The 27,712-nt window shown below is 44.0% G+C and overlaps 1 protein-coding gene across 2 annotated transcripts in view; it reads left to right on the plus strand.

Annotated features, from left to right (window-relative positions):
* Nucleotides 1–27,712, plus strand: part of GAL3ST2 (galactose-3-O-sulfotransferase 2) — a 401,588-nt gene that overhangs the window by 297,971 nt on the left and 75,905 nt on the right. For both annotated transcript variants that reach the window (XM_078667351.1, XM_078667352.1), the window contains one exon: nucleotides 9,823–9,918. In XM_078667351.1, the coding sequence (XP_078523477.1) occupies nucleotides 9,823–9,918 (96 nt within the window). The remainder of the gene's footprint in view (nucleotides 1–9,822; nucleotides 9,919–27,712) is intronic.

Consider the following 27,712-nt stretch of genomic DNA (forward strand, 5'->3'; position numbering starts at 1 on the left):
GCAAGGGAGCGTGGGGGAGCGACCGTTCAGGAGGGAATCCAGGCGGTCACAGCTAAGCTTGGGATGAGGAGAGCTTACTATTCGTGTGTGGGAGGGTCAGCTGGGAGGCGGGAGCGGGGAGGCGGGCCAGGGGATAGCACAACAACAAAATGGAGGGCTGAAATGAAAGTGAAAACAGCGAGGGCACAGCACAATGCTCGCCAGCAAGCAATCAAAGGCTCCTAAATCCAACAAATTAATTACACCTAAAGCGCTATTCAAATAAACAGCCAACCTTCAAAGCGTTACACAACAATGATGTCAAAGCGATTATGCCAGGAGAAGCTTCGCTAAATACCGTCAATTGCCCAATGAATGAAACACAGAGCGCGATGCAAATTAGCAGAATTAGGTTTCCAAAGCGCTACACGATGATGAGCTTCAAAGCGCTATTATAGTAGGAGAAGCTACGGTACACGCTGTTAATTGCACAGTGAATGAAACACAGAGCGCGATGCAAATGAGCAGAATTAAGTTTCCAAAGCGCTACACGAAAATTAGCTTCAAAGCGCGATATTTCTGTGTGAAGCTACAATACCAGACGCTGACAAGAGGTCGCGGGTGCAAGGGGCTTCAGCTGCGGGCTGTAGGTGCTGCAAATAATTCGAGCAAGGGAGCGTGGGGGAGCGACCTTTCAGGAGGGAATCCAGGCGGTCACGGTTAAAGATAAAGCAAAGGAACTTTTTCAACAATTGAAAGCAACTTATCTGATTTCTCCATGGATTGAAATTTGGGTGGCATTAGGTGCATTTGTCCTCATACTTTGGCTCATCATGGTAATATGCTTGGGACATTTCATTGAGGGAAAATATGCTACAATGGACACAGCAAGCCAGAAAATCAACTTGGTCCTTAAACCACACACATCTTCACACGTCGAGAAAAGAGAACTTTCTTCAGTCAACTTCACAGCCAATCCTATACCCGGCGGGGTAGCATGGGACAATACTGATTATGAAATCTATGGTCCGGTTGAAATCCTGAAGTATCCACACCAATTTAAGATCTCATTAAGTGACTTTGTAAAACCAAGCACATTTGCAGATGATTGGGACTTTGAAAGTATTAATGATATGATGTCTGACCTAGTGATGTCTGCTAGATTTACAGAACATGATTATTTGCAGGGTTCGTCTAATTATGATCAGATGTTCTGCTACAACCACTATGGTAACCATTACCTACATAAATCTGCAAATCCTTGAAATGTTTTAAATTATAACCAATGGGAACATTGTGCTACTCCTCCAAAAGGTAGCTCGAAATCATTTTATGATAAATATTCATACTTTTCAGGGTTTAACACAAGTAATGCAGAAACATTTTATTTTAAATTGTCAAATAAGACAGGTATGAAAACCATGCTTACAAACACAAAATTGATATATTCAGATTCATTTTTTGAGCAAATGAATACATTTGGTTTTGAATTCTGGAACAATAACATTGAAGCAAAAACTGTTTGGGGTACAAGAGATTGGCAAGTACAAGGTATAGAATCTTTGTTTAGAGCCTGCATGATTCCAGAACAAATTATATTTTTGAATTACACTATTCAACAAACTACCTGTTTCGGCTTAGCCAAAATCAAAGATTTAAACAAACCGTCTATTCCAAAACCAACAGTGAACAGTAACAGCTCTATAGATGTTGAGATAGACGTAAACCATATATTAAACCAAAACAGAACACATCCTGATTGGAAACAATGGTTGATCTGGCCCACAGATACAAATAACTGTCAAGACAGATTCCTGAACAAAATACAGGGGTGCACATTGACCAGGCCAGACCCTAGATATTCCCAAAGACAACATCCAGGGATAATTACCACGTACAGTGTGGGCAAGCTCTGCCTTCAATGGCTACAAACATCCACACTGGCAGAAATTAAGCAACACCTAACTTTACTTCAAGAAGGTGCTGACTTGCGTGATTTCATCATGGGACCACGCAAACAGTGTCAAAAACGTTTCATAGCGGCCTCTATATATGCAGCTTATAACGAAGCCTGGAAAGTAATTCAAATTGAGACAGCAGAGAAAATACGGGAAATTGACCGTATTAATTTGGAAAAATCACTTTCTGTGGTGGACAATGGGTTAATGACTCTGTCCTCCAGAATATATTCTCTGGACAGCATTGTGTCTTCAGCAATCGACATAATATCGCAAGACTTACTGATGTTAAAACATGGTCAGTCGCAATTGCGTTCTATTGTACAGCTTGGCTGGACGTTACAAAATCTGCGTTCAGGCTATGTGCCTTGGCGTTTAATCAACACAACGTCACTGTTTAATATCTTTAACCTTACTGATAAACAAATCAGTATGGCACAGAAGGGTGCTGATTATACAATTCTGAGCATTGAGAAACTCAAGAGATTACCATTGACAATGTCAGAACGACCTGTCATTGAATGGATAATACATGGGATAATTAATATTCCAATATCTACTTTCAGGTTTCAATACTGCCATAAATATATACAGGCAGGCCAGTATGAAAGGTTGGGTAAAGGGTACATTAAGTCAACATGGAACTTGCCCTATACACACTCATGTGTCAGTAATAAAGGCCAGAATGTGTTTCTTAGTGGCAATAATTGTGCGAGGTCACTAAGCGGTACACTTCTGTGTCAAGGTATTAGTTTGCATGGAGCCTGTGAAGGGACTTCAAATAACCTTTCATGTCACCAGCTAGGCGCACCTGCAACACAAATAGAACCATTCTTTAGGAGACTCTCGAACGGGAGTTACATTCTAAGAGTAGATCGCAGATGTTGTAGTTTGCTGCCCGGAAAACCTTATCTCATAACTGTGACTACGAAGGTCATGTGCTGTGGACGAGTATTGTATCCTAACGAAACTCCAGACAGGGAGGCAAGGTTATGGCCCAGCTTGAAAATTGCTTCTATTCGAATTGATACTTTAAGCAGAATGAAGACAGTGCTCCTACAGACGCCGACCAGGCTAACATCATCAAAAGAAACGTATGATCTCCAAGTTGCAAGGACAACGGCAGAGATTCATTCATTGTTATCAACTAATTCCCCCATACATTTCGCAGAAATACTGAACGAAATCTTAAATATTTCTGATACCACTGGTGTCTCCAGTGTATTTAAAGCAGTGTTTTCGGGTGCTTTAACTCCATTCAAAGCCATCCTGGGTATTTTTCCTGATTTTGTCCATTCCATTTTTGGCGGACTTCCTCTCCTTTTGGGACTAGTGGCAGGTATCCTATTTTTGATCCTGTTATTTCGCTATGGCAAACCATGTCACAGACAAAACACCTGCGACAAGGGAAGAAACAATCCTAGCCATTGGCTACCGGGACCGTATAACTAAAGTCCTTGGACTAGCCCGGCTTAGAGACCTGAACATGACTTGGTTTCTTTCATTTAGACCGGTGTGGCAACGTTGTGTTTTGCCTGTATTAAGGTGCTTGCTATGCGGCGAAGAATGCGTGTTGGACACCTGTCTGACACTACAATCGGATGTGCCAATGGACGCAGAAACCTTGTTGGGTCCGGTAACGGCTCATGCATTGTGCTGTCCCCAGCGGCTACCAATCCTGATGACGGCATTCGTGGAGACTTCACCACTACGATTAAGGGGTAGTGAAGTACGAGATGAAAGCAGCATCGATCAGGTACGACCTTCTGTCAGCTATGCTGATCAAAACATCAATGGAGGCAATCATGCTCATGAATGCATGGTAACAACTTTTTCCGAGTTAGTGGAACTTTCACAGGAAGCTGTTGACAGCTTTTTCGACAGTCTAAATGATATGATGTTCTCTCCAGAGCAGAAATAATGACTTTGAGCAAGCTAGCACACGGCGTTCCCAACACCCTGAATTTGGCCTTCAACTTTGATAATAAAGTAATATGAACAATATTTTTCTCCAGTTTACGGACAGCGGGACATATTTTTTTTCAACAGCCCCAAAATATTTGAATTTTATCGGGACACTTATCTTCTGCTTAAAGTAGAAACTATTCTTAGAGAACTAAATTTCTATTTTAGGTACTTTGGAGACATTAGCTGCCCCCTGGCATGTTCATAAGTATTTTATTTTGTGATGAAATGGTCTCGCACTTTTCTTCTGTATTTAGAGCCATTTCATGTGTTATTTTCGCATTTTATATTCATGCTGATTTAAAAAATATGCGTAATAGATTTAGCATTATTATACTGCTTGAGTGCATATAGTGCAATACTAATCTTTCGTATATTTCATGTTTCCAGTTTTCAAGATGCATATGAATGTATTTTTGGGTAGTACGGTATACACATGCACTACTAGCTTTGTTTACTATGCCTAGATTTGTAAATATGGACATAGTCTACGTGGAGTGGGTGTGATGTATTCCTATAGGTACTGTATCGATCCCCCCCATTTCTGACCCTGGTCTGGTTAATAATTAACTTGCAGCCACCCAACGGCGCTGAAACCCGTTATCCGATTATCCACACCACGGCACAGAAGCGCGTTATCTGATTAGGTCATAGCGCACGCCACCTCATTAGGCACGCACTATTCCTCCAGCCCCTTAATAGGCATACGGAGTTCTCAAAACAAATCAAACCTATGACAACCTGGGAAAATCCCTACAGCCATTGTTTTGATTTCACCGAGAACTTCAGTAAAGAATGTGCTAACGACCAGTCCGTATGACATCCTTATTGACGTATTTATGTCCATCCTTACGTCAATCTCGGCACCTTTCAGGTATAAATATTACCGACATTGCCTTAAGCAAACACACGCGGTGGTGACGAGATTGGAGCAGCGAGACTTGCCGAGGAGCCCAGCTGAAAGCGAAGCCCACAGACGCTGCCCCTCCTTCCTGACGCGCTGAGAAGGACACGCTGCCTTTCTCCTGCCGAGAAATCCAGCTCCGGCGCTTCCAAGCCGCCCTCGCAGGCAGCTGGAATATCAAGACCTGAGATGAGAGATACCAGCCCTTCAGCCTTCTAGGTCCCAGGTACAGAACTGAATAACCCCCTTGCAGAGAATTCTTGAGTCAGTTCCTTGGCAAAACAAACGTAACTTAAACTGCTACTTATCTACTCCCGCCCACGTATTAGGCTTAGGTCAGGTACACCGGGGTAGGCGTGGTTAGAAGCACCAGTTGAGTACGATTAGTCAAATGTATATATGTATGTATCTATTTTATCCATTTTAAGTATCATATGGCTCAAAAACCATATCAATGCTTTTACAATATTATTTTATAATTCTGTCTTCACTGTATGCACTTTACTTGACTATAAGTATTGCAATAATAGCGATTCATTTCTCTTGTACGAGAAAAGAGACTGATCAATAAATAACATCTTTTATTGAACACGCCCGTCTCTTCCTTTTCTCTACAATCTGGTGAAACTAAGAATGCACTGAACTGACTGAGTAAAATAAGTTGTCTTTTGTTTTCAAACGACTCTGGAGATACACTCTTGATTAGGGGAGAGCAAAGTTGTCATGTTCTATGGTTGTCAGAAACATACAGCCTGATTCATCAAAGACCCGTTTTGCGAGTCTTTAATAGCGATTCATAAGGAATCGCTATTAAGGACTTGCAAAACGGGATTCATGTAGGAATAGCAAAAAATATTGCGATTCCTACATGTTCCTTATTTGCGATTAGCAAATTGCTAATCGCAAATAAGGAATAACTCCCCATGCATTCCTATGGGCCTACAGGCCCATAGGAATGAATGGGGAGTTATTCCTTATTTGCGATTAGCAATTAGCTAATCGCAAATAAGGATGCGATTTCAAGGGTGCAGGGGTGTCCAAAGGACACTCTGTAGCACCCCTGAAATGTAATCTACATTGGTGTAGCGCACACACATGTCCAAAGGACATGTGTGTGTGTAACATGCAACTTAGAAAAATGCATTTAAATGCATTTTTCTAAGTTTTTGCTATTTACCACGAGGTCTGACCTCTCGGTAAATAGCGGCCCAAAATTGCAATTTCGCAATTTTAAAATGATTCATGAATTGCATTTAAGGAATCTCAAATAGAGATTCCTTAAATGCAATTCTTCGCAAATGTGCGAATTCTTTCATAGCGGATTTTGCATTTGGGATGATGAATCCCAAATGCAAAAATTGCACTCGCAAAAGGCAAGATTCTGAGAATCTTGCCTTTTGCGAGTGCAATTTAGCTTGATGAATCAGGCTGTAAATCCCTTCTTGTCTATCCAGAGAGGTTGAACTCCTCCCTGCCTATTCGAGAAAGTTTCTAGTGAACTCTGAGCTAGCTGGCAAACACAAAACTTTAAGTCTAATATCGTCAGTAGAAGACCTAGTTAACCTCTGCCCTAGGTCTATATTATTGAAGGTATTATTCCAATGCGCAGAGCCTATTGGGATAATAGGAACTACACTACAATCTGTGCCCTTCTCACCTCTGCTTTCTCTTGTATTTCATCATAAATGCTCTGATTTCGTTTTCCTTGTGTATGTTCCAATTTTGCCTTACTCTTGTGTTTGTGCCAGTATTTTTCATTGCTTTTCACCCATTTTGTTCTTGGCCTTTTTCCTCATTTTGTGCCCTTATGCTGACTTTCCTTATTTTGTGCCAGTACAATGGAAGGAGCTGTCATCTGTACTTCCTTCCCTTTCACCTGCACCACCACCCTCACTACTCCTACACTCACCATAACAACACCTACAGCATCCAACACCCCACACATTCAAGCTACCACATACCAACATCCACCTACATCCTAATCCTTGATATTGCAACACCTGCTCATTCACCAACCACTCCAAGGAGGTCTGAGACCTAAAGGACGATGTTGCCCCAGACCTTCTTTTTCTCATCAAAACATTGCTAACAACAGCATCAACACCAGACATTGCTGCAACCATCCTTACCAGTTACGAAATCATTCAGCAAGACCTTCAACATATTCCAGGAGGAGGGATCACCATGATATTCAATGACTCCATCAGCTGCACCACCAACCCAGAATCTGGAACGAAAAGCATAAAACAAATCAACTTGAAACTGCAAATCACAGCCAACTTTACCCTGATGAGAACCCTGGTGTACCAACCCTCAGTAGCCCGTGCCAGCTTCACCAGCAGCTTTCTGGAATTCATCACCCCTCTAATCATTGATTCAACCAATTACATCCTTTTAGGGGACCTCAATTTTCAACTGGAAAACCTGGCTGGCTGCAGCTCAAGTGCACTTCTCGGAAGCCTCATAACCTCAGACTCATCGAACATGTCTCAGCCACCACCCACTTACTGAACCCCATTTTTACCTCACTAAATGGTATCATGATCAACACAGCCACTTCCATCACCTGGACTGACCACACCATTGTAAGTTTCTCAATCAACATATCCCACCAAAGAAGAACCACGACGCCCTGCCCGCTGACACTGGAGCAACATATCTGAGGTGGAATGGGCTTCCGCCACCCACAATAAACAACCAGATGTCACAGGGCACCTATTCAGCAACATCAACAATTTCAACACCTTGATCACAGCTTGTGCCTAGTCCCTCGCCCGTTGGAAAAGAAGCCAAGTAGCAAGAACACAAATGCAAGCCAGCTGATACTTGGAGGAACTCAATATGACCAACCAGCACTGCAAGCAACTTGAATGGAGGAGGAGAGAGAGCCAAGAAGAATCAGAACAACAAGTATTTAAAACCATTTGAAGGTTGTACCACCAGCAAATCAAAAGGAAGACCCTAACTGAATGCATCAACAACAACTCTAAGAGAAGCAAAGAAATCTTCGCTATAATCAAGGACTTCACCACAACAACAGCAATCATTAGCAACATCACCCCAAACCTAAGGACTGTGCAATGACCTCTCAGACTTCATCTGCAAACAAATTACAACCATGTACACCAACTTAGGCCCACAAAGGCACCTCATCCTCCTTGCAATTAGTACTCAGCATTGGACACAGGCAACATCCTGACAGCATTGAACCCAATCACCACAGAGAAAACCACAGCAATCATGAAGAGCATCCACTTGAGAGCCCCATCTGACCCTTGCCCCTACTATGTCTTTGATAAAGGTTCTACCCCCTTCAGCAGAGCCCTCACCCCCATCCTCAACACCTCCATCGATGCAGCCTGGAAACATAAAGCTGTCACAGCCATCCTGAAGAGGCCCTCAGCAGACCTAGCCAAACTACCTAACTACCGATGTATCTACCTACTACCATACCCTGCCAAGGTCCTATCAACAGATGCTCGCTGATAATCTCATCAACCACCAGCTTGCTGACACCACACAATCAGGCTTCGTGCCAAACTGCAGTACTGAGACAGCTCTTATCACTGCAACAGACAATATCTAGATGATCCTCATCAGTGAAGAACCAGCAACCCTCCTCCTACTTTACCTCTCTGAATCCTTCAACACAGTCTCCCATCCCACCCTGTTCAGGCAACTTTACAAGACAGACACCCAAGGATTAGCCCTCCAGTGGATCTACACCTTCCTTACTGGAGTGATGCAAACAGTGAACAAGCCACCATACCTTTTAGAAGCCCAGAAACTCATTTGAGGAGTCCTCACTCAGGCTGTTTCTCAACATGTACAGGAGGCTACTAGTAGATGTCATCTGTGCACACAACATCAACATACTGACCTACACCAAAGACACACAACTGAACACACAATACCTAGAAAAAACTTCTACTTGTGCATGGCCGAAGTGGCCATCTGGTTGAAGTCCAACTGCCTCTAACTTAACATAGAGAAGAGTAAAATGATGATATTTGGAAAAGACACCTTGCTGTGGGACTCAGACTGGTGGTCTCTGGGCCTCGGACCCCCCTGCACCATCAGCACTCCATGAAGAAACCTCAGGATTATTTTTCAACAGCAAGCTGAACATGCCCGCTTAAGTAAACGCTGTTGACATGGCCTTCTTCCACACCCTGAGGATGCTCAAAAAGATATTCAAGTGGCTACCCAGAAACACCAAGAAAGCAGTCAACCAAGTCCTACTCACCAGCAGACTGGACTACAGGGACACTCTGTAAGCGGGAATCACCAACAAACTCACAAAAAGACCCCTGGATGTCCAGAACGCAGCAGCCAGACTGGTACTCAACCTACCATGCCCATCTACCATCACACCACACCAAAAGGAACTACACTGGCTCCCCTTACAGAAGTGTGTGCAGTTCAAGCTTCTTATCTACCTATACAAAGCACTACACAACACATGTGCAGATCTTCAATCAAGCTTACCTGAACATCGCTTCGGCATCAAGTAACATCAAAGGTGGGTTGATGGCACTGCATGCTGATGTTCAGGTAAGCAGCACCACTCCTCATCTGCTAATCCGAACTCTTACTAGTGGCCTTGCCACATATATTCAAAAGGAGATCAGGAATCAGGAGGTTGTGCCTTCTCACGCATCACTCCTAAAAACTTGGAACAAACCCCCACACCACATTAGAGCCTCCTCATAGCTTCTTGATTTCTGCAAGAAGTTGTAAATCTGGCTCTTCACATAAGGCCCCGAAGCACCTCCTATACACCTGCAAATTGCCACGATGCCCTTACAGGTGATGTGCCGATATAAAAATCCAATGAACATAACGGAACATGACATGGCATGACATAACAGTACACGTGTTCTCGTGTTTATTTGCATAGAGGACTTCCTCTTCCAGTTGCTGTTATTAGAATGGTAAAAAGTATCACTATGCCATCCATTTTTCCAACAGACATGGTAGACATACTTATAATTTTCTATTTATAATCTTTTCCAGGGTTCCCGGACTTTACTACATATTCTGCATCCTGCTCGGATTCACACTGAGAGAACAAGTCCTCTTACTGAAGGCAGTTTATCAGAGACACATGAGGTAAAGTACTTTTGTAAACATTATAAAACAACTAAAGTCAACTTTCAGAAAGCTAAGTTGAAAGACCTTTTTAGATCTCAGGAACAGATATGGCTGTCACTGTCTTGGTTCACACTTCAGAAACAAGTAGTCAGTACTAAAGTCAATTCATGGCATAGTCTGTGTTTTAATCTTTCATTTCCTTGTAACTCCTAACCTACAGAAGAGCGTCAAGCCACATAATCTCATTTATATGACATGATCAAAAGTTGGTAACCTACTCAGGGGCAAGCATGTGATTCTAATGTATATTTCTGGTAAAGTATGTCATCAGAATAGGCCAAGGTATGGAAATGTATTTGCTTAGGTTAAGACACTGGAAAACTCCCCCCCCCCCACCCGTCTGGGCAAATGCACTAAATAGTATAATTAGGTCCCTTGAAAGTTTCTGTTTTTACTTAACAGGCACATACAGACAGCTAGAGAGTTGAGGAAACAATACTAATGCTATGGCTGTATATTTGAACACGCATTGGTAAAGCATTGGCAGTGTGATTTTGTGTAGGGGTGAGTGGGTGAATTCGATGATAAGCTAAAGGTTCACTGCATGCATGACTGAGGTCTTGGTTAAGCATAAGGTGAGATACTGAGTTCATCTATGGATGCATGGATGAAGTTAGTGTATTAATGAGTGGCTGGGTAAATTAGTGAGTGCATACATGGATGTGAAACGGTTACACAAACCATGCAGGTTGAATGTACAAAAGCAGCAGTAATAGTGTTTAAAAGTGCCAGGGATGACCAATATTACTGCAGGCAAGCATTTCACTAAGGCCACGCCCAGTGCCACCATAAATGCAGACCATCCATTTACATAAATGATCAACAACATTATGCAAGAGCAAGCATTACACTAAAGGGTTTTCCAAGAGGGCCTACAATAAGTCAACAATTAATGCTCTCATGACAGTGCAAGAACTACACAAGAATGGATGCCCAGAGCAGTAAACTGGAGCGCCACGCTTACGGGATTATCCCGGGACCTTTTTATTGAGTGCACAGACAGAGTTTGGATACCTCTTACCTTGGATGTTATTACCCGATATTCTGAAGCAAACTGGAATGTACTAATATATCTTCTGATTCCATGACTACTGAATATAATGATTAGCCTTGAGAAAGCCCTGGCTAAACTTGTCATATAGGGCGAAACATGTGTCGGCTGTTCCATTTTAAAAAAATATTCCAAAAACAACTTAAAAAAGATTGATATTATGCACAATGGATTTACAAAGCGATGTATGCAAATAAAATAACTACCTCCATTTAAACCAATCTGGGCATTGTTCTGTGTTATAAAAAGGAATTATCCTATTGGCTAAAACAGATTCTTTGGAAGGGAGGAACATATGCTCACACCCCTATTTTTACAAGAATGGATGCCATCAAGCCAAGAATGTCCACCATATGTCAGAAACTACCACCATTACTCCTTTTTATATGTGGCTTATCTCTCAGCACTCCTTAAAGCATATTCAACATTGTAATAGTATTCATTAATCCTAGTTCCATGTTTAGATTTGTCCCATAATCAGTCATTTCTAGTGCTGGTTTGAATTTGCAGTATCACTCAATAGCCCTTAGGTCCCTCTGAGGATGCCCCTTGATGTCCATCTGAAAACATGCAAAAGGAGTCAGTACCTCATGCCTTTACTTTAGATTACTCTCAAATCGACAGAAGGGGTAGCACGATACCACAGGCCACTAGTGTTTACTCTGAACTCAGTAAAAAGGGTACAGTACCTCAGGTCATTAGTAGAAGTTCCTATAAAAAAGAACAGAAGGGTCTAGTATCATATGTGGATGCCAGATAACCTGTTCACTAAGAAACCTATTCACACTGTATGTCAGGATAAAAACTCATGCATGTTTTTACTCCCATTTTCTAAGATGCTATGGGAAGGCCTGGGACAAGGAACACATCTTGCAAAGAAAACAACTTATGCGTTATTTATTCTGTTTCTATTGCTTCATAAAAACATTGAGTAAAGGAGTGGACTGTGGAGCTAAGAGAGTCCAGAGTAACTGTTAAAAGGAACACCAAGGAACTGCAGGGACCGGCACATTGAAGAAGTTGGAATCAATGGTATAACAGAGGTTGCATTTATGGCCCGTGGTTGTGCTTCATGTGATTTTCATACACATACTCTCTTACAACCTTTACACAATGCATGTCTTCATTAAAGAACACATTCATGTACACAGATGTTTCTATACAAATCCAAGCCTGCAAGAAAACTAGTTCTGAAGCAGTATTTGTGAGCGGAGACAAGTGCATGCCAGGTGGAGCATAAAGATACCTACAATCTTTTGTATGAAATATGTGCACCCAAAATCAGTCTCACATTCATGCCTTCGGCTGATTATTTTATTCATCCCCCAGCACCTTGATACCCTTACAGGTGAGTAGTTGTGCTTTACAGGACACCTGATTGATTGTCTAGAGAGCAGTCTTTAATCTTTGTTGTGCTGCCGAGTCTGCGTAAAATGTTGTTTGTTTTATGGTATGTCGTTTATGGCTACATAGGTGCTTACAGTGAGATGAACAGCATAAATAATTCCTAAAAATGTACAAGCATGGATGTCTAACTATATTCAGACTATGAGAAGATGTTGGGGACAGAGTCAGGGTTGTTTCTAGACACAGGCTACATAGACAGTAGCCCTTTGTGGAGCTAGTTCCAGCAGAGCAACACCAACATAGGGCTAAGCAGAGTTTAGCAGCTGGTTAGGAGCAGCTCATTTCAGAGCAAACACTGGCAAAGCACATAGAACTGGGATTTTTCTTTTTCTTACTGATCCAAAAGAACAATGTCTCTTACATGCATGCATACTTACACTTTTTCTCAGACATACACATTATTGTCACATACATGCAGTGTTCTTTGCACACACAAATATAGAGGAATGCTATGGAGGAGGAAGTCCTGGTAGCAGAGGAAGTAGTAATGATGGTGGTGCTGGTAATAATAATGGTGGAGATGGTATTAGTAGTGGGGCTTGTAATCATTGTTGTCATACTTATAGTAGTTGTTAATTGGGGGGGGGGTGGGTTGTATAGCACAAACTAGACCCAAAGGTATCACAGCGCTTTGCATGAGCCCAGTTGTATTACAGACGGACATATTATTTTTTTGTTAGGAATGGAAAGATTAAGTGATTTGCCCAGAATCACAAGATTTTGAACGTCCCTGCCGAGACTAGCACCCGGTTTCCCAGCTCCAAGGTAGACCACTCTAGCTTTAGGCCGACTGGTGGTGCTGATATTGCTAGTGTTAATTATGGTGCTGGTGTACTACTGATGAGAATGTTGGAGATGGTGAAGATAGTGATGAGGATGGTGGTAGCAGTGGTGGCAGTGGTGATGGTGCAACTGGCAGTAGTACTACTGTTGGTGATAATGGCGATGTTGATTAGAATAGTTATATTGGTGATATGATAGTGTTTGTGGTGGTGTTAGTTGCAGTGAAGATATTGATGATAGATGCAGTCTTAGTGGTGGCAGCAGTACTGGTGGTGATAGTGGCAATAGTGATAGTAAAACTGGAAGTCAAGATTCTGGTGGTGCTGGAAATTATGGTTGTGTTGGTGATAACACAAGTGAGGGTGTTGGTGTTAATTGTAATGATGACAATGCTGGTGATGTTAATGGTGGTAGGGGTGGTAGTAATGGTGAGATAGTATTAAATTGAAAATTGATTTGCTGATAATCCTGGTAATGGTGTGTGAAAATGGTGATGATGGTAACAGTAGCATTGGTGATAATTCTGATGACAGTAGTGTTGTTAATGATACTGGTATTATTGGTAAAGATATTGGTGATGGCGGTAATGGTGTGGTAATGGTTTTAGTGGTGGGGTAGTGGTAATGGGAATAGTAATGGTGAAAGATATTGTAACGTGCTGATGGTAATATTTCTGGTATTGGTAATGATATTGGTGGTGACGAAGGTGGTGGCTGTGGCAATAGTGATAATAATGGTACTGTTAACGATTGTGCTGGTGTTGGCAGTGTTAGTGGTAATGGTGGTGGTAATGGTATGTTATGGTGATGAGAATTATGGTAATGATGGACTTGGCAGCGGTCATGATCTTGTTAGTGGAGACGGTTGTGGTAATGGAAGTGGTGATGGTAATTGTACTTGTAATTGTTGTGGTAATGTTGGTGGTACTGGTGATGTTAATTTGGCGGTGGCTGTAATGGTTGCTTGCATGACAATGGTAGTGATAAATGAAGTAGTGGTGGTGCAAATAATGGTGGTGGTGTTAACCATGGTGGTGGCAGTGGTGGGGGTCATGGTGGTGGTGATAATTGTTGTGGTGATTATGGTAATTGTGGTGGTGGCGACGCAGGTGTAATAGTGGTGATGGTTGTAATGGTTGTCCACATTGCTAAACAGATTGTGTTAACAGAGACATGCTGTGCCCTAAAAGAAGTGTATTTCAGAAGAGGGTCAGAAGATGAAGTTTGATTTGTTACTGGTAAAAGCATACAGAAACATATATTGCATAAAATATACTTTTAATAACGGGCCAGTATTGTAGTTACATATTTAAGAAAGTACATATGGGTCTTTATTGCTTAAACAAACGGAGGAGTAAATCCAGCATGTTGCAACAGCAACAAATGTTTGAGTTGACTAGAATAGCACTGAGCCTTTAGCAAAAACTAAAGCAAACAAACAAAAACACTTTCAAGCAAAAAAAAACTATGAATCAGCAATTACAAGTTCAAGTTCATTTAGTCTTTATTTCGAATAAAATTCATAAAAGACCACAGAATAAAAACATTTGCAAAATATCAACATTTTTACATTTTACAATGGAACCACAGATTTAAAAAGAGTTTGCCCTTGAGCAACAACAAACATTAAAAACAAGTTAATCAAAGCAGGGTTACAAGTTCTTTGCGCGTATCAGCCACATCCACCCCAGAAATTTAGCAACACAGATCACAGATTTTTCGGTACGCATGTCACGTAATTTCAACAGGGCTGTACGATTCCCCACACAATTTAAGGTTTTACAAATTGGATTCAACCATTTTAGTCGGGGCAATCGATATGCTGGGCAAGCAAAAAACAGATGGCCAATACTTTCGACCTGGTCAGGGCAGTAGGGGCATTTGGTGGTTGAGATCTTAGCCCATTTTGCAGTAAAGGAATTGATCGGCAAAGTACCCACCCGAAACTGATGATACAGCTTACGGTCGAGGGTTTTGCATATCAAATCCCAATAGGGCTCAAGGGATGGTGTTAACTTGTGTGTTAAAAACACTCCCGTTAAGCTGTTTTCTGATGAAAGTGAGACCAGTGCAGATTTCTTTGCAGCCCAAAATAACTCTTTAAATTCCACTTTGGAAGGGAACCTAGAACATTCGGGATGTAGCCATAATTCGGAGAGGCCCATAGAGTGCAAAATTTGTTTGACCTCCCGCAACCAAGGGATTTTCTGGGCACCCCACAATGATCTGATCTCGCACAATTCGTGGGCAAAAAGACTAAGCTCTTGGGTCGTCCAGAGGCGTCGCCAAAGAGCAACAAGACGATACTGTGCCATCTCATCCAAGGGTCTACAGCCTAAGTCCAAAAGCAATGGTTTTATGGGTGTCGATTGCGGAAGCCCAACTAAGTTCCGAAGGAACCTGTTCTGCGCTATGGTTAGTGCTGACAAGCCTTTGTAGCCCCATATGTCCGCGCCATACAGGGTAGCTGCATTGACCTTGGCCTCATAGATTTTTAACGCTGGTGTAATGCGTTTGGTCAGGGTTTTTTTTTGTTCTTTCAGCAAGCATCCTGTGAGGCGAACAAATTTCAAAATTAAAACCTCCAACTGGGGATTTCAAGTAAGTTGATGGTCAAGGGTCACGCCCAAATAGGTCATGACTTTGACCTGTTCAATTGGGACACCTCCTAATAAAAATGAACTTTTGATTTGTTTATTTTTATTAAAAACCATAAATTTAGTTTTTTCAGCATTAATCTGAAGGTCATTTTCTGTGCAAAATTCTGCAAATCTGTTTAAAGCTGCTTGTAGGCCACTCCGGGTCTTAGAAAGGAGCAGGGTATCATCGGCGAATATTAACATAGGGTACTTGGACCCCCCCAGGGTGGGAGCGTCAGTTTGTGTTTCACTAAAGAAAGCAACCACCCGATTAATAAACAGGAGAAACAGGGTGGGTGCCAACACTCAACCCTGCCGGACCCCACGTTCGACAGGGAAGTTAGCGGTCACCTGACCCTGTTTCCCCCATCTTACACGTGCAAAGTTATCCTCGTGTAAGCGCCTAACCAGCTTTAACAATTCAGGTGGAAGGCCCATGAGTCTAAGGGCATCCCAAAGCTTAGCCCTGGGAACCAAGTCGAAAGCCGACTTGAGATCGACAAAGGCGGCGTAGATGACTCCTCCGCCCAAAAGAACCACCTTCCAATACAACATGGTTAGGCGAAACACCTGATCTAGGGTGCTGGTACCTGATCTGAACCCTGCTTGCATGGGGGAGAGTATATTGTTCTGCTCAATCCACCCCTGTATTCTAGCTAAGGCCATTCTTGATACCACTTTCTGAATAGTATCAATCAAACTAATGGGGCGATAGTTTTTCGGTAGAGATCGATCCCCTTTCTTATAGACCGGAAGTATTTCAGCCCCTTTCCAAGATTGTGGTACCCTTGCCCCTGCTGCAATAGAATTTGCTAAAGTTGTTATGTAAGGGACCCATAGTTCTAAATTCAATTTAAAAAGGTCTGCTGGAACAGCATCTATACCAGGGGCTTTCCCAGACTGGATAAGGCCTAAGGCATGTTCAGTGTCCGAGGTACAAAAGTTAAGCCTATCCCCATAAATTACTGGTGTGGTCCCCGCACCGGGCTCATCTGCCAGTTGAACAATATTAGGGTCTTTAAATTGAGAGGAAAAAAATTCCACCCAGTCCATGGAGGAAACATAATTTTCCGGTGTAAGTGAGTCAGAACCCCTACCCCACCTGACTAACTCCCAAAACTTAATTTGGTTGGACGATTCACAGGCTTTAAGGAGATCAAGCCAATATGAGTCATCCCATTCCCTTTTGGCTTCCCAAATGATATGTTTGTAGGCCTGTCTCGCTGTCCTAATGTCTGGAGTGTTTCTAGATTTAACAGCAGCAATTAAGATGCTGTGGGCTTCTCTACAATTTTTATTATACCAACCTTTACGTTGCTTCACTTTCTGTTTTCTACATGGCCTAGTGAGCAGTTCTCTAATGGCCACAAAACATGCCTCATGAAGATCAACAATAATGGGCTTTGCCCTGTTGTTAGGTGATAATGCACTCATCTTATCTCTGGTTTCGAGGACCAGTTCTTCTATTTGACGGACAAGCTCCTGATCAGCTATGACCCTCGACCATTTAACCCGTCTTCTGTTGTCGCTCAAAACTAGGTCTGATGTGATACAAGCTGTTTCTACCAGGGGGAGCCCTAGACCCAGGACCTTAAATACAAATGAGAGTGGGTTATGGTCGCTCTCTGGCCTCGTTACAATTGACATATCCACTACGACATCCCAGGAGTCAATATTGACCAAAATGTAGTCAATGCGACTCGCACTAGACCCATTGTTAAAAGTTGGTTTACCCACCTTGTCAGATAGGCTACGCCCGTTCACCGCCCGGAACCCCCATTCCAGGCAGAGTCCAAGCCAATGGAGAGCAGCCTCCGTACCCCTGACTCCCTTAGTTATTGTTAGTGGGGGAATGTTCCAGACAATATCATCTTCCATCCCTACATCCTCAACAATGTTCAAGATGGGTTCAAATGAGCAGTTCAGGTCACCGGCCACTAAAACGAGCTGGTCACTTTTCTGCTCATTTAGGAGGTCTTCCAAGTCATTGAGGATGGGTTGTTTTTTGCCACCCTGGCAACCTCGGGCATAGATATTAATTAGAACAATATCCTTACAATTCTCCTTGCTTAGGAATAAACAAAGGAGATCGGGGTTCTTCACCAGGATTTCCCTCACGCTGAAACCAAGTGTGTTTTTTATCCATATGGTTAAACCACCCGATGCCCTACCCCTGGGGCCCTGCAATGCAGGTTTATAAAAATTTAAGAAACCTACTCTATACAGGGGATCAACTGACCAGGTTTCCTGGAAAGCGATGATATCGTGAGTAGTGATGTAATCAACCCAATCATCGTTATCCAGGCGACCCCTTAACCCTGCTATGTTCCAAGAGGCCATTTTAATTTCGTTAACTGGATTACTAGGGCTAGGAGTCTCAGTGTGTCCCAGAACTCCTAACTCAGGCGAGATTCGATCACAAACAGTGTCCAGTGTTAATCGTGGGCCCGAAGGCAACATGGAACATGCCGTACTGGGTGGTGCCTGGGAGGGCGAGATGAAATCTACTGGATGTTTTAAAGCATCCACCCCCCCATGTCAATCGACCTCATCCAAGCAGCCAAACATATTAGATGTAGGCACTCCTTGCCACCTGGTGCTCTGGGTGGGCCCACCATTTCCAAATCCTCTGTGCCTGGGCTTTTGGATTGTCGTCCAAGACCCTCCCAGGCCAAACTGCCGTTGAGGAGGATAGAAAAAGGTGAGGGGTCTAACAACGACTGAATGGTCATCTTCACAAGGGGCCCATGAACAAAGGTGCTGAGCTGTATAGGGGTCAGCAAATGACACCACTATACAGTCACCAGTAATGGATTTGTGAGTGCGTCCAACCCAAGGTACTCTTCGTACCATTAAGACCTGACTTCTTAGGTGACTAGGTAGCTGTCTATTCTTATTAAGCCAATGAATGACCTTATTTTTAAGAGACCAGAGGTTCTCTTTTGTTTGTAGGTCGAGAGTAGGTACACCAGCTAATACGATGACATATAGACTGGCCTCTGGAGGTAGATCGATGTAACCACCACGAAAATTCGGTCGGCTAGATTCTAAGGGTGGCAGGTTCTTATAAGTCAATTGATTAGGCTGTTGTACAACAGATTGTGGCCTGGGTTTAAGATGTGTTACATTCTGTTGTGAGCTAGTTTGAGCCCTCGCATTAGATGATGTTATATTTTTGGCTGGGCAAGCTTGTTGTCTGGGTTTGGGTGGTATTGAATCCTGGGGCAGGGGACAAACACTAGGATTGGGAGAAGTAATAGCGCTATCCCCAACTATTGTGCCAGGTTTTGGTACAGGTTTAGATCTTGGGGGTGGGGGGGCCGTGGGATCTAACTCTAGTGGCTGGGAAATTAAACCCTCATCCTGTGAAAGCCTAGCTTCCATTTGCTTAAGACTAAAGCTAGCCAGTGTAACTATAGTCCTATCCATTTCTAGCAAATGGTTTTCCATACGGGAAAGTCTAAGTTCCAGGGGGGCGAGTAACTTTTTAAGTGTGTCCCAAACAGTTTGTAAGAATTCCTCGTCCCTCCTCCTATCCCCCTCAACCCCGCTCAATCTACCCACATTTGGCCCTTCTTTATTCTTATCCTGGGAAATTTCCACTAAGGGATCAAACTCAACACCACTTGGAACAAGGCTGGTGTCAATGCCTGGTAAAGCTGAGGCAGTTTTATCTTTAGCTTCCCCAAACCCAGATGTACCCAATGGTCGTCGACTATTAAAAAACTGGGAACGGGCAATCTTTGCCTTTTTACGAGCAAAGATAGACCTTGCCAGACTTTTTTTTCGCTGTAGGGCAACCTTTCTAGCATTAGCAGCGATCTTGGGCATGACAATTTTTACTGGTGATCTTTTCCCAACCACATAAGTAGGCGGTGCAGGCTCCTCCAAAGGGGTTGGGATAGAGTCCTTAGCTTGCTTGAGAGGAGATATAGGTGGTGAGTGGTGTATATCAGCCACTGTAAGCAAGGGGCGAGGACCAGAAGTGCGCTCGGGGGTTATCGCTAGGGCCAGCTTTCCTAGGGATGATTTCTTGGAAGAAGCGATGTCTAGAGACAATTTACGCGCAGCATCTAGTTCAAGGGAAACCCTGTGCTGCATTTTATTTATTTCCGCATCAATGGCCAAATTGGTCTTCGTGAGGAAGTCATACAGGGTCCCACTAGGTTTTTTAAGACCCATGGCAGTTTTGCTACGACTGCCCCGTGAACACATTATGAAAACAACAGGGAACAAGGGCACAGAATAAATTTAGCACAAGTAAAAACAAAGCTGATAAAAACCCAAGGGGGATGGCCCAGCCCAGACCTCTAAGACCTCGAACGGCCTCAAACGGCCCGCTCTTAGCCCGGTCTTTGCCCCGGGCTGCGTCCCGCGCTGCGGGAGTGATGTTCCTAGATATAGAGACCGTAAAGGGCAGTGGGCGGGCCAACGGGGAGAGCGGACCGGAAGGTCTGCAGGGGTCACGCAGGGACTCCTGGGCAATGGAGTACCTGTCCACGCTCGCAGCCCCGCTGTGCCTCTCACCCAGCCCGGGTCCTTGCAACCGCCAGGAACAGCAACAGAGACAAGCCCCCAGCAAGGGACGACGAAGCGGCACCCGCGGAGCGGGTGCGGCGAGCTTCCACAGGAGGCAGGCAGGCGTCCAGCAACCAACTCCCAACAGCTAACGCCAGGTATGAGCGCTAAGCAGAATTAAAAGCGTCCCACAGCAAAGACCGGAAGAGGAGATAAAATACCCTCCAAAGGGCGGTGGGCGGGCCAACGGGGAGAGCGGACCGGAAGGTCTGCAGGGGTCACGCAGGGACTCCTGGGCAATGGAGTCCCTGTCCACGCTCGCAGCCCCGCTGTGCCTCTCACCCAGCCCGGGTCCTTGCAACCGCCAGGAACAGCAACAGAGACAAGCCCCCAGCAAGGGACGACGAAGCGGCACCCGCGGAGCGGGTGCGGCGAGCTTCCACAGGAGGCAGGCAGGCGTCCAGCAACCAACTCCCAACAATTAACGCCAGGTATGAGCGCTAAGCAGAATTAAAAGTGTCCCACAGCAAAGACGGGAAGAGGAGATAAAATACCCTCCAAAGGGCGGTGGGCGGGCCAACGGGGAGAGCGGACCGGAAGGTCTGCAGGGGTCACGCAGGGACTCCTGGGCAATGGAGTCCCTGTCCACGCTCGCAGCCCCGCTGTGCCTCTCACCCAGCCCGGGTCCTTGCAACCGCCAGGAACAGCAACAGAGACAAGCCCCCAGCAAGGGACGACGAAGCGGCACCCGCGGAGCGGGTGCGGCGAGCTTCCACAGGAGGCAGGCAGGCGTCCAGCAACCAACTCCCAACAGCTAACGCCAGGTATGAGCGCTAAGCAGAATTAAAAGTGTCCCACAGCAAAGACGGGAAGAGGAGATAAAATACCCTCCAAAGGGCGGTGGGCGGGCCAACGGGGAGAGCGGACCGGAAGGTCTGCAGGGGTCACGCAGGGACTCCTGGGCAATGGAGTCCCTGTCCACGCTCGCAGCCCCGCTGTGCCTCTCACCCAGCCCGGGTCCTTGCAACCGCCAGGAACAGCAACAGAGACAAGCCCCCAGCAAGGGACGACGAAGCGGCACCCGCGGAGCGGGTGCGGCGAGCTTCCACAGGAGGCAGGCAGGCGTCCAGCAACCAACTCCCAACAGCTAACGCCAGGTATGAGCGCTAAGCAGAATTAAAAGTGTCAGCAATTACAATGTTGCTGTTTCAACATAGTAAATGCGTCACGTAGGGCACAACGGATCAAATTACAAGCTTTATCACCAAAACCTAACTAACACAAATGAAACATTACCATCTACGAATATCAACAAGGTAGCTCTCACCAGGAAATTATAAAAAAGCTCTGTGTACAGCGTAGTTGAGATTACAATAGGGCAACAGCTGGAGGAGAAAAAAGACACGTTCAAGGCTCCTTCAGCAGCTGATAACCTAAACGCAGAAACCTCTTTTGTCATGTGAGTTATTCAGGCTGTGGGAAAAACGAAAGCGCTGATCTGACAAGGAATCAACAACCTTAGGAGGCAACCATTTACAAATACAGAGATCTGAGCATGAACATATAATATAACAGAGACATACCACAGGAAATCTATTTCAGCTCAGTTAGTGAATTTTAGATATAGGCTACGAATAGCTATAGATGACTGATGGCCAGAACTATTGTTTCCAATATACACAGAGCAGGATTTGGATCAGCCACATGCTTATGACTGTACAGCTTGGTTGTATATCTCAGCTGCCTGCCCTTGATCGGTGTTGATCTGATGTTTATCCTCCCCAGAAACATTTTAGTCTCACAGCGTTCTAATAGTATGAGTTGCATCATTCCACTGCATATGTACGGGCTCACTTTATTTAGTTTTGGGCACTCCATGGTACTGCAGGTGCTTCCTGTCTTTCTTCCTATTTCCTCTTTTTAATGCACTGCGCGCACATGCACATTTACGCAAGCCCTCCCACCCCACCACTTCCTAATGCTGCATGCCCCACACCCCCATCTTGCTATTCTTATGTATTTTAAATGGGCTCCTGAGGTCGAGCCTAGCGGCAGCGCAGATGCACTGCTCACTCTGCAAGGCATGCTGTATTAGAGTATGCACGGTAAGCCTCACCCACTCTCCACCCATATTTTTAATTGGCTTGTGTCATTGTCCTTCGTAAATGCTGGCTTTTGATTTGTAAATAGGCTTGTTAGTCCTGCCTTGATACCGCCTTGTCTTCATTTGTAACATCCCATGGCGACTGGCCCTTTTATTCCGGCTGTTACACTTTACATCTTTTTTTAGTCTGTAAGTACTATTTTCTTTAATGAGTTTCTCTTACTGCAGTCACAACATGCCCTGCTTCAGGTGGTTTTAGCCCGCTTTCATATCATTAACAAGGGCGCCGTGCTTTAATCACTCATACTGTTCACACTACCATCAAACGCAGCTCTTCTATAACTAATACTTAGCATTTTATTACAGTAGCAATGCCACCACTGACCGGGAAACGAAGTGATTAATGGTGGCCGCATGGCTCACCCAATTCTACTTCAACATCTCCGCTTTTATTTTTACAACACAGGCGCCCCGCTTTAGGTCGCCCCACAGAGCCTGCTTTTGTACTTACACCCTGCTCCTCATTGCTGTTCTGTGCCTAGGCTCCATGATAAACTGTGAGCATTAACTACAATATAAGTGCCACGCTTAATATTTCAGCAGGCGCCCGTTTTTATAAATGTGTTTTGTTAAATGCTGGTAATATGCATTTTTTTCTATAGTACCTACATTTCATGTAACCAGGGCTGACCGGAAACCTAAACAAACAATGACAGCCGCATGGCTCTTCCAACTCTATGTCAACAAATCAACAACTTCACTTTGGAGGGGGGAGGAGGAGCGACACACAGCCTTCCAGCCTGCTTTAATTTTCATCTGTGGGTGCAGGGGAATTCCCCTTGTTTCTCTTTAGTGAGAGGAGGACAACAGCAACACATTTTGGTTCTAATGTGAACCTTTCTCACTGCCGTTATTAGGTCAAGCCCGGCGGCAGAGCGCATGCGCTGCTTGCTCTGTGAGACTGCTGCAGTAAAGTATAGGAGAGAAGCCAATCCCATTCTCCTCCCATATTTTTCATTGGCTTGTGTCATTGTCTTTCGTAAATGCTGCCTTCGGATTCATTAATAGGCTTGTTAGTCCCTCCTTAGTACGGCCTTGTCTTACTTTGTACCCTCCCATGGTGAATGGCCTCTTTACTTCGGTTGTTACATGGGACCTATTATTTAGTCTGTAAGCATTATTTACTTTATTGAGTTTCTCTTACAGCAGGCCCGACATGCCCTGCTTCAGCTGAAACCGTTTATGTTTTTTTAAGGAGCACGACAGCCCCCATGCCCCCATGACACGGGCGCCTGCTTTCAATTACTTTAACCTGGCATTATCTTGTGTCTGTTTCAAACCCCACCCAAGTAAAATGTATTTAGAAATGATTAGCAAATTAAGTCATGTGAATTCTAGGTAGCACATAATCCTGTGCTAATGGGCTGAAGCTGACAACAGCACATCTGTGTAACACGTCATCTGTACTAAAGCCACCTGACTAGTTGTGTTCAAAACCCTGTTTTATTAACAACCACAACACCAATACCGCCACCACCAACACTACCACCATCAATACCACCACCACCAACACCACCACCTATACCACCACCAATACCACCACCACCAATACCACCATCACCAATACCACCCACAGCACCGCCAATACCACTACCACCAATACCAAAACTAACACCACCACAACCACCACCAATACCACTATCACCACCACCACCACCAAAACCACCACCAATACCAACACCAATACCACCACCTCCAATACGACCACCAATACCACCAACACCATCAAGACTACCATCTCCACCAATACCACCAACAAAACCACCACCACCAATACCACCACCACAAATACCACCAACACCACCACCAATACTAAATACTTGTTCTGATGATTGCTCCCCGGATAGAAGTGGCGCTCACAGATCACGGTTCATATCTCGTAGCTCTATCTATCAGTTATGGGTGCCTAGGTTGGAGGTAATCATCCAACACCTCCCCACTTAGATCAACAGATCTATTCAAACTTTGTATCAAGCCCTGGCACACCACCAAGCAGATTATGACAAGTCAATAACTTCAAGTTCAAGACAAATACAGTAACAAAATTTGTGATTTAATATTTCTTTCTTGTTCTGACTCCAGCCAACACGTGTTTCGTCGATCGGGACAAGACACCCGTGACTTCCTCAGGGCTGAAAAACATATACAGAAAACACACTGTAAGCTCAAATTCCTTCGGGCATCAATGTTACAGTAATTATTCTGTGACTAACAAGTCCAATCACATGGTAAGTCCCTGCAAATTACTCAGTGCAGTGGACATGGGAAAGTGAGGGCAAATTCTGTGTGTCCAAGAAAAGGAATAGATCTTCAAACAATCCTCTCAGTGGTGTCTGACACGTCAAGCTAACCAATAATGAAGGTCACCATATAAATTGATTAAGGGTGGATGATGTAGGGATTGGACGGTATAGAATTGGGAAGGGGGTGCAAGTTACTGATTTGCAAATTAAGTGAAAACCCAGTGTGCATGTTCCAACAGGTACCTGTAATATGCAGGGACTTACCATGTGATTGGCACTGTTGGGAAGACTTGTTAGTCACAGAATAATTACTGTAAAATTGATGCCCGAAGGTTTTTGGGCTTGCAATGTGTTTTCTGTATATATTTTCCATCCCTGAGGAAGTCGCGGGTGTCTTGTCCCGATCGACGAAATATGTGTTGGCTGGAGTCAGAACAAGAAAGAAATATTAAATCACAAATGTTGTTACTGTATTTGTCTTGAACTTGAAGTTATTGACTTGTTATAATCTGCTTGTTGGTGTGCCAGGGCTTGATACAAAACCACCCCAATACCACCACCAATACCAACACCACAAATACCACCACCAGTACCACCATTACCAATACGACCACCACCGCAATGCCAATACCACCACCAATGCCACCACCACCAATATCATCACCACCAATGCCACCACCACCAAAACAAGCAATACCACCACCACTACTAATACCACCACCACCAACACCACCACCTTTACCAACACCACCAACACCAACATCAACATCAATACCACCACTAATACCAATAACACCACCACCCCCAATACCACCACAACCACAAATCCCATCACCACCAATACCACCACTATTGCCACCAATACCGCCACCAATACCACCACCAATACCACCAACACCAATGCAACTACCACCACCACGAATACCACCACAAATACCACCACCACCACCAATACCACAACCATCAATACCACCACCTCCACCACCACCAATATCACCACCAATACCACCACCACCAACACCACCACCAATACCACATCACCACCAATACCACCACCAAAACAACCACCACCACCAATACCACCACTACCAATACCAGTCAGTCAGTCAAAAAGCTTTATTTTGGCTATTACAGCCATAAATGCACATATAATGTGACATTGTGGTATTTTATGATATTTATTTGACAATTATTTAAAAGCTAAGAGATACAAGTTTTCATTAGGACTCCTTGACAGTTAAAAAATATCAATGTGTAGAGGGTCTCAGCCCCTAAAGTCAGTTGTCACAAGTGGGACAGCAAACATGGACAAATAACTAAAACCAGGGCGTAATTATCAACATTTAAAACAGTGTAGTCAGTTGAAACAGACTCTTTAAAAATATAATTGAAACAAAAGATATTAAAAAGAGTTCATACCCTAAATTTATACAAATTTAGGTCACAAAATTAATCATAAAAAAGCAGGATTGCCTACATTCACTACTGAATCTTTCAATAGGCATCTACGTTTGCACCACATTGCAAATAGAAATTTAGAAATTGCAACGACAAAAACTGGGTGAGTGTCACATTTTAGTATCCTGAAGACTTCTCTATAATTTCTTATACCCAGGTTTCTACAGAGTTGGAGAACCCATTTAGATCTTGCCCTTCTTTAGGCCGAGCAAAATAAATCATGTGAATTTCTGTTTCTTCCGTTGCTGTGCACCCGGGACAGAGTTGTTTAGTAGCGCCCGCCCAATTATTTGTAAAAGCATGCAGCGGGAGCGTCCCGTGCCTAAATTGTAGAAACAGTTTCTTTGCTAGAAGGGGTTGAATGCAGTCCAACCCCAGCTCGAAGTTATAATGCTGTTTTATATCCAAAAACCTAGAGGTCAGGCTGGATGAGTCAACTGTCTGCAAAATGCGTGCCAATTTGTGTTCTTTCAAAGTAATTGTTAGTGATTTTTTAGAAATGGCTAAGCATGTCTCCTCCGGCGCTGACCATAAGTCAAACCTACCTATAGCACGGAATGTGTTCCTAATAAAGGAAAACTACGGTATGTTCCACGCCCCCAAAACACACCTAACAGCTTTTAGTTCCTCCCTATAATTTCCTAGCTCTGGCGTACTCCATAACTGTCGCCAGTATAGGAGTGGATGAGAAGCAATCAGGTCAGCAATAGGAACAACACCCAAATCCATCCTTAACGGTATTAAGGGGGTGGTTTTTGGGAGGCCCAAAAGCTGTCTTATAAAGTTATTCTCTGTCACTGTTAGAGTATTAGATGAACAGTGACTCCAGAGTTCAGCGCCATACATCGAAGGCCCCTCACTTGAACCTTATACATTTCTGTAGGGGGACCTATAACCTTTACAGCACAACTCCTATGTACTTTTAGAATCCCCCCAGTAGCCTGGATTAACTTTAGGTTTGCTTTAGTAATTTGTGGCCCCCACTTCATTTTATCATTTAATGTGAGACTCAAATAATCAAATATGGGCACCCTCTCTAGGGGCCTATGGTCCATTTTGGGGTGTGGACGGTTAGTAGAATCAGCATGGAAGACCATATACTTTGTTTTCTGTATATTTATCTCCAAATTCCATTTCTTACAAAACAGGCTAAATTCCTCTAAGACACGCTGCATCCCCATAGGTGTTTTAGATAGGAGCAGCGTGTCATCCACAAACCTTAAGGCTGGCATTTTGTGGTTAGCAAGCCTGGGAAAGTCAATATCCTTGATAGCAAGGATATCCTCAATTAACCCATTTAGAAAGAGTGAGAAAAGGGTTGGCGCGAGCACACAGTCCTGTCTCACTCCCTTCTCAACGGGGAAGGGAGCTGTTAATTTCCAGTTTTTGCCAAATCTTATCCTGGCAAAAGTACCTTCATGGAGGCATCTCAGCTGTTGGAAAAAGATAGGCTGGAGCTCCCATATCTAACAGTAGGTCCCACAGCTGAT

This window comes from Lissotriton helveticus, chromosome 11 (assembly GCF_964261635.1).
Source record: "Lissotriton helveticus chromosome 11, aLisHel1.1, whole genome shotgun sequence".
Classification (NCBI taxonomy): domain Eukaryota; kingdom Metazoa; phylum Chordata; class Amphibia; order Caudata; family Salamandridae; genus Lissotriton; species Lissotriton helveticus.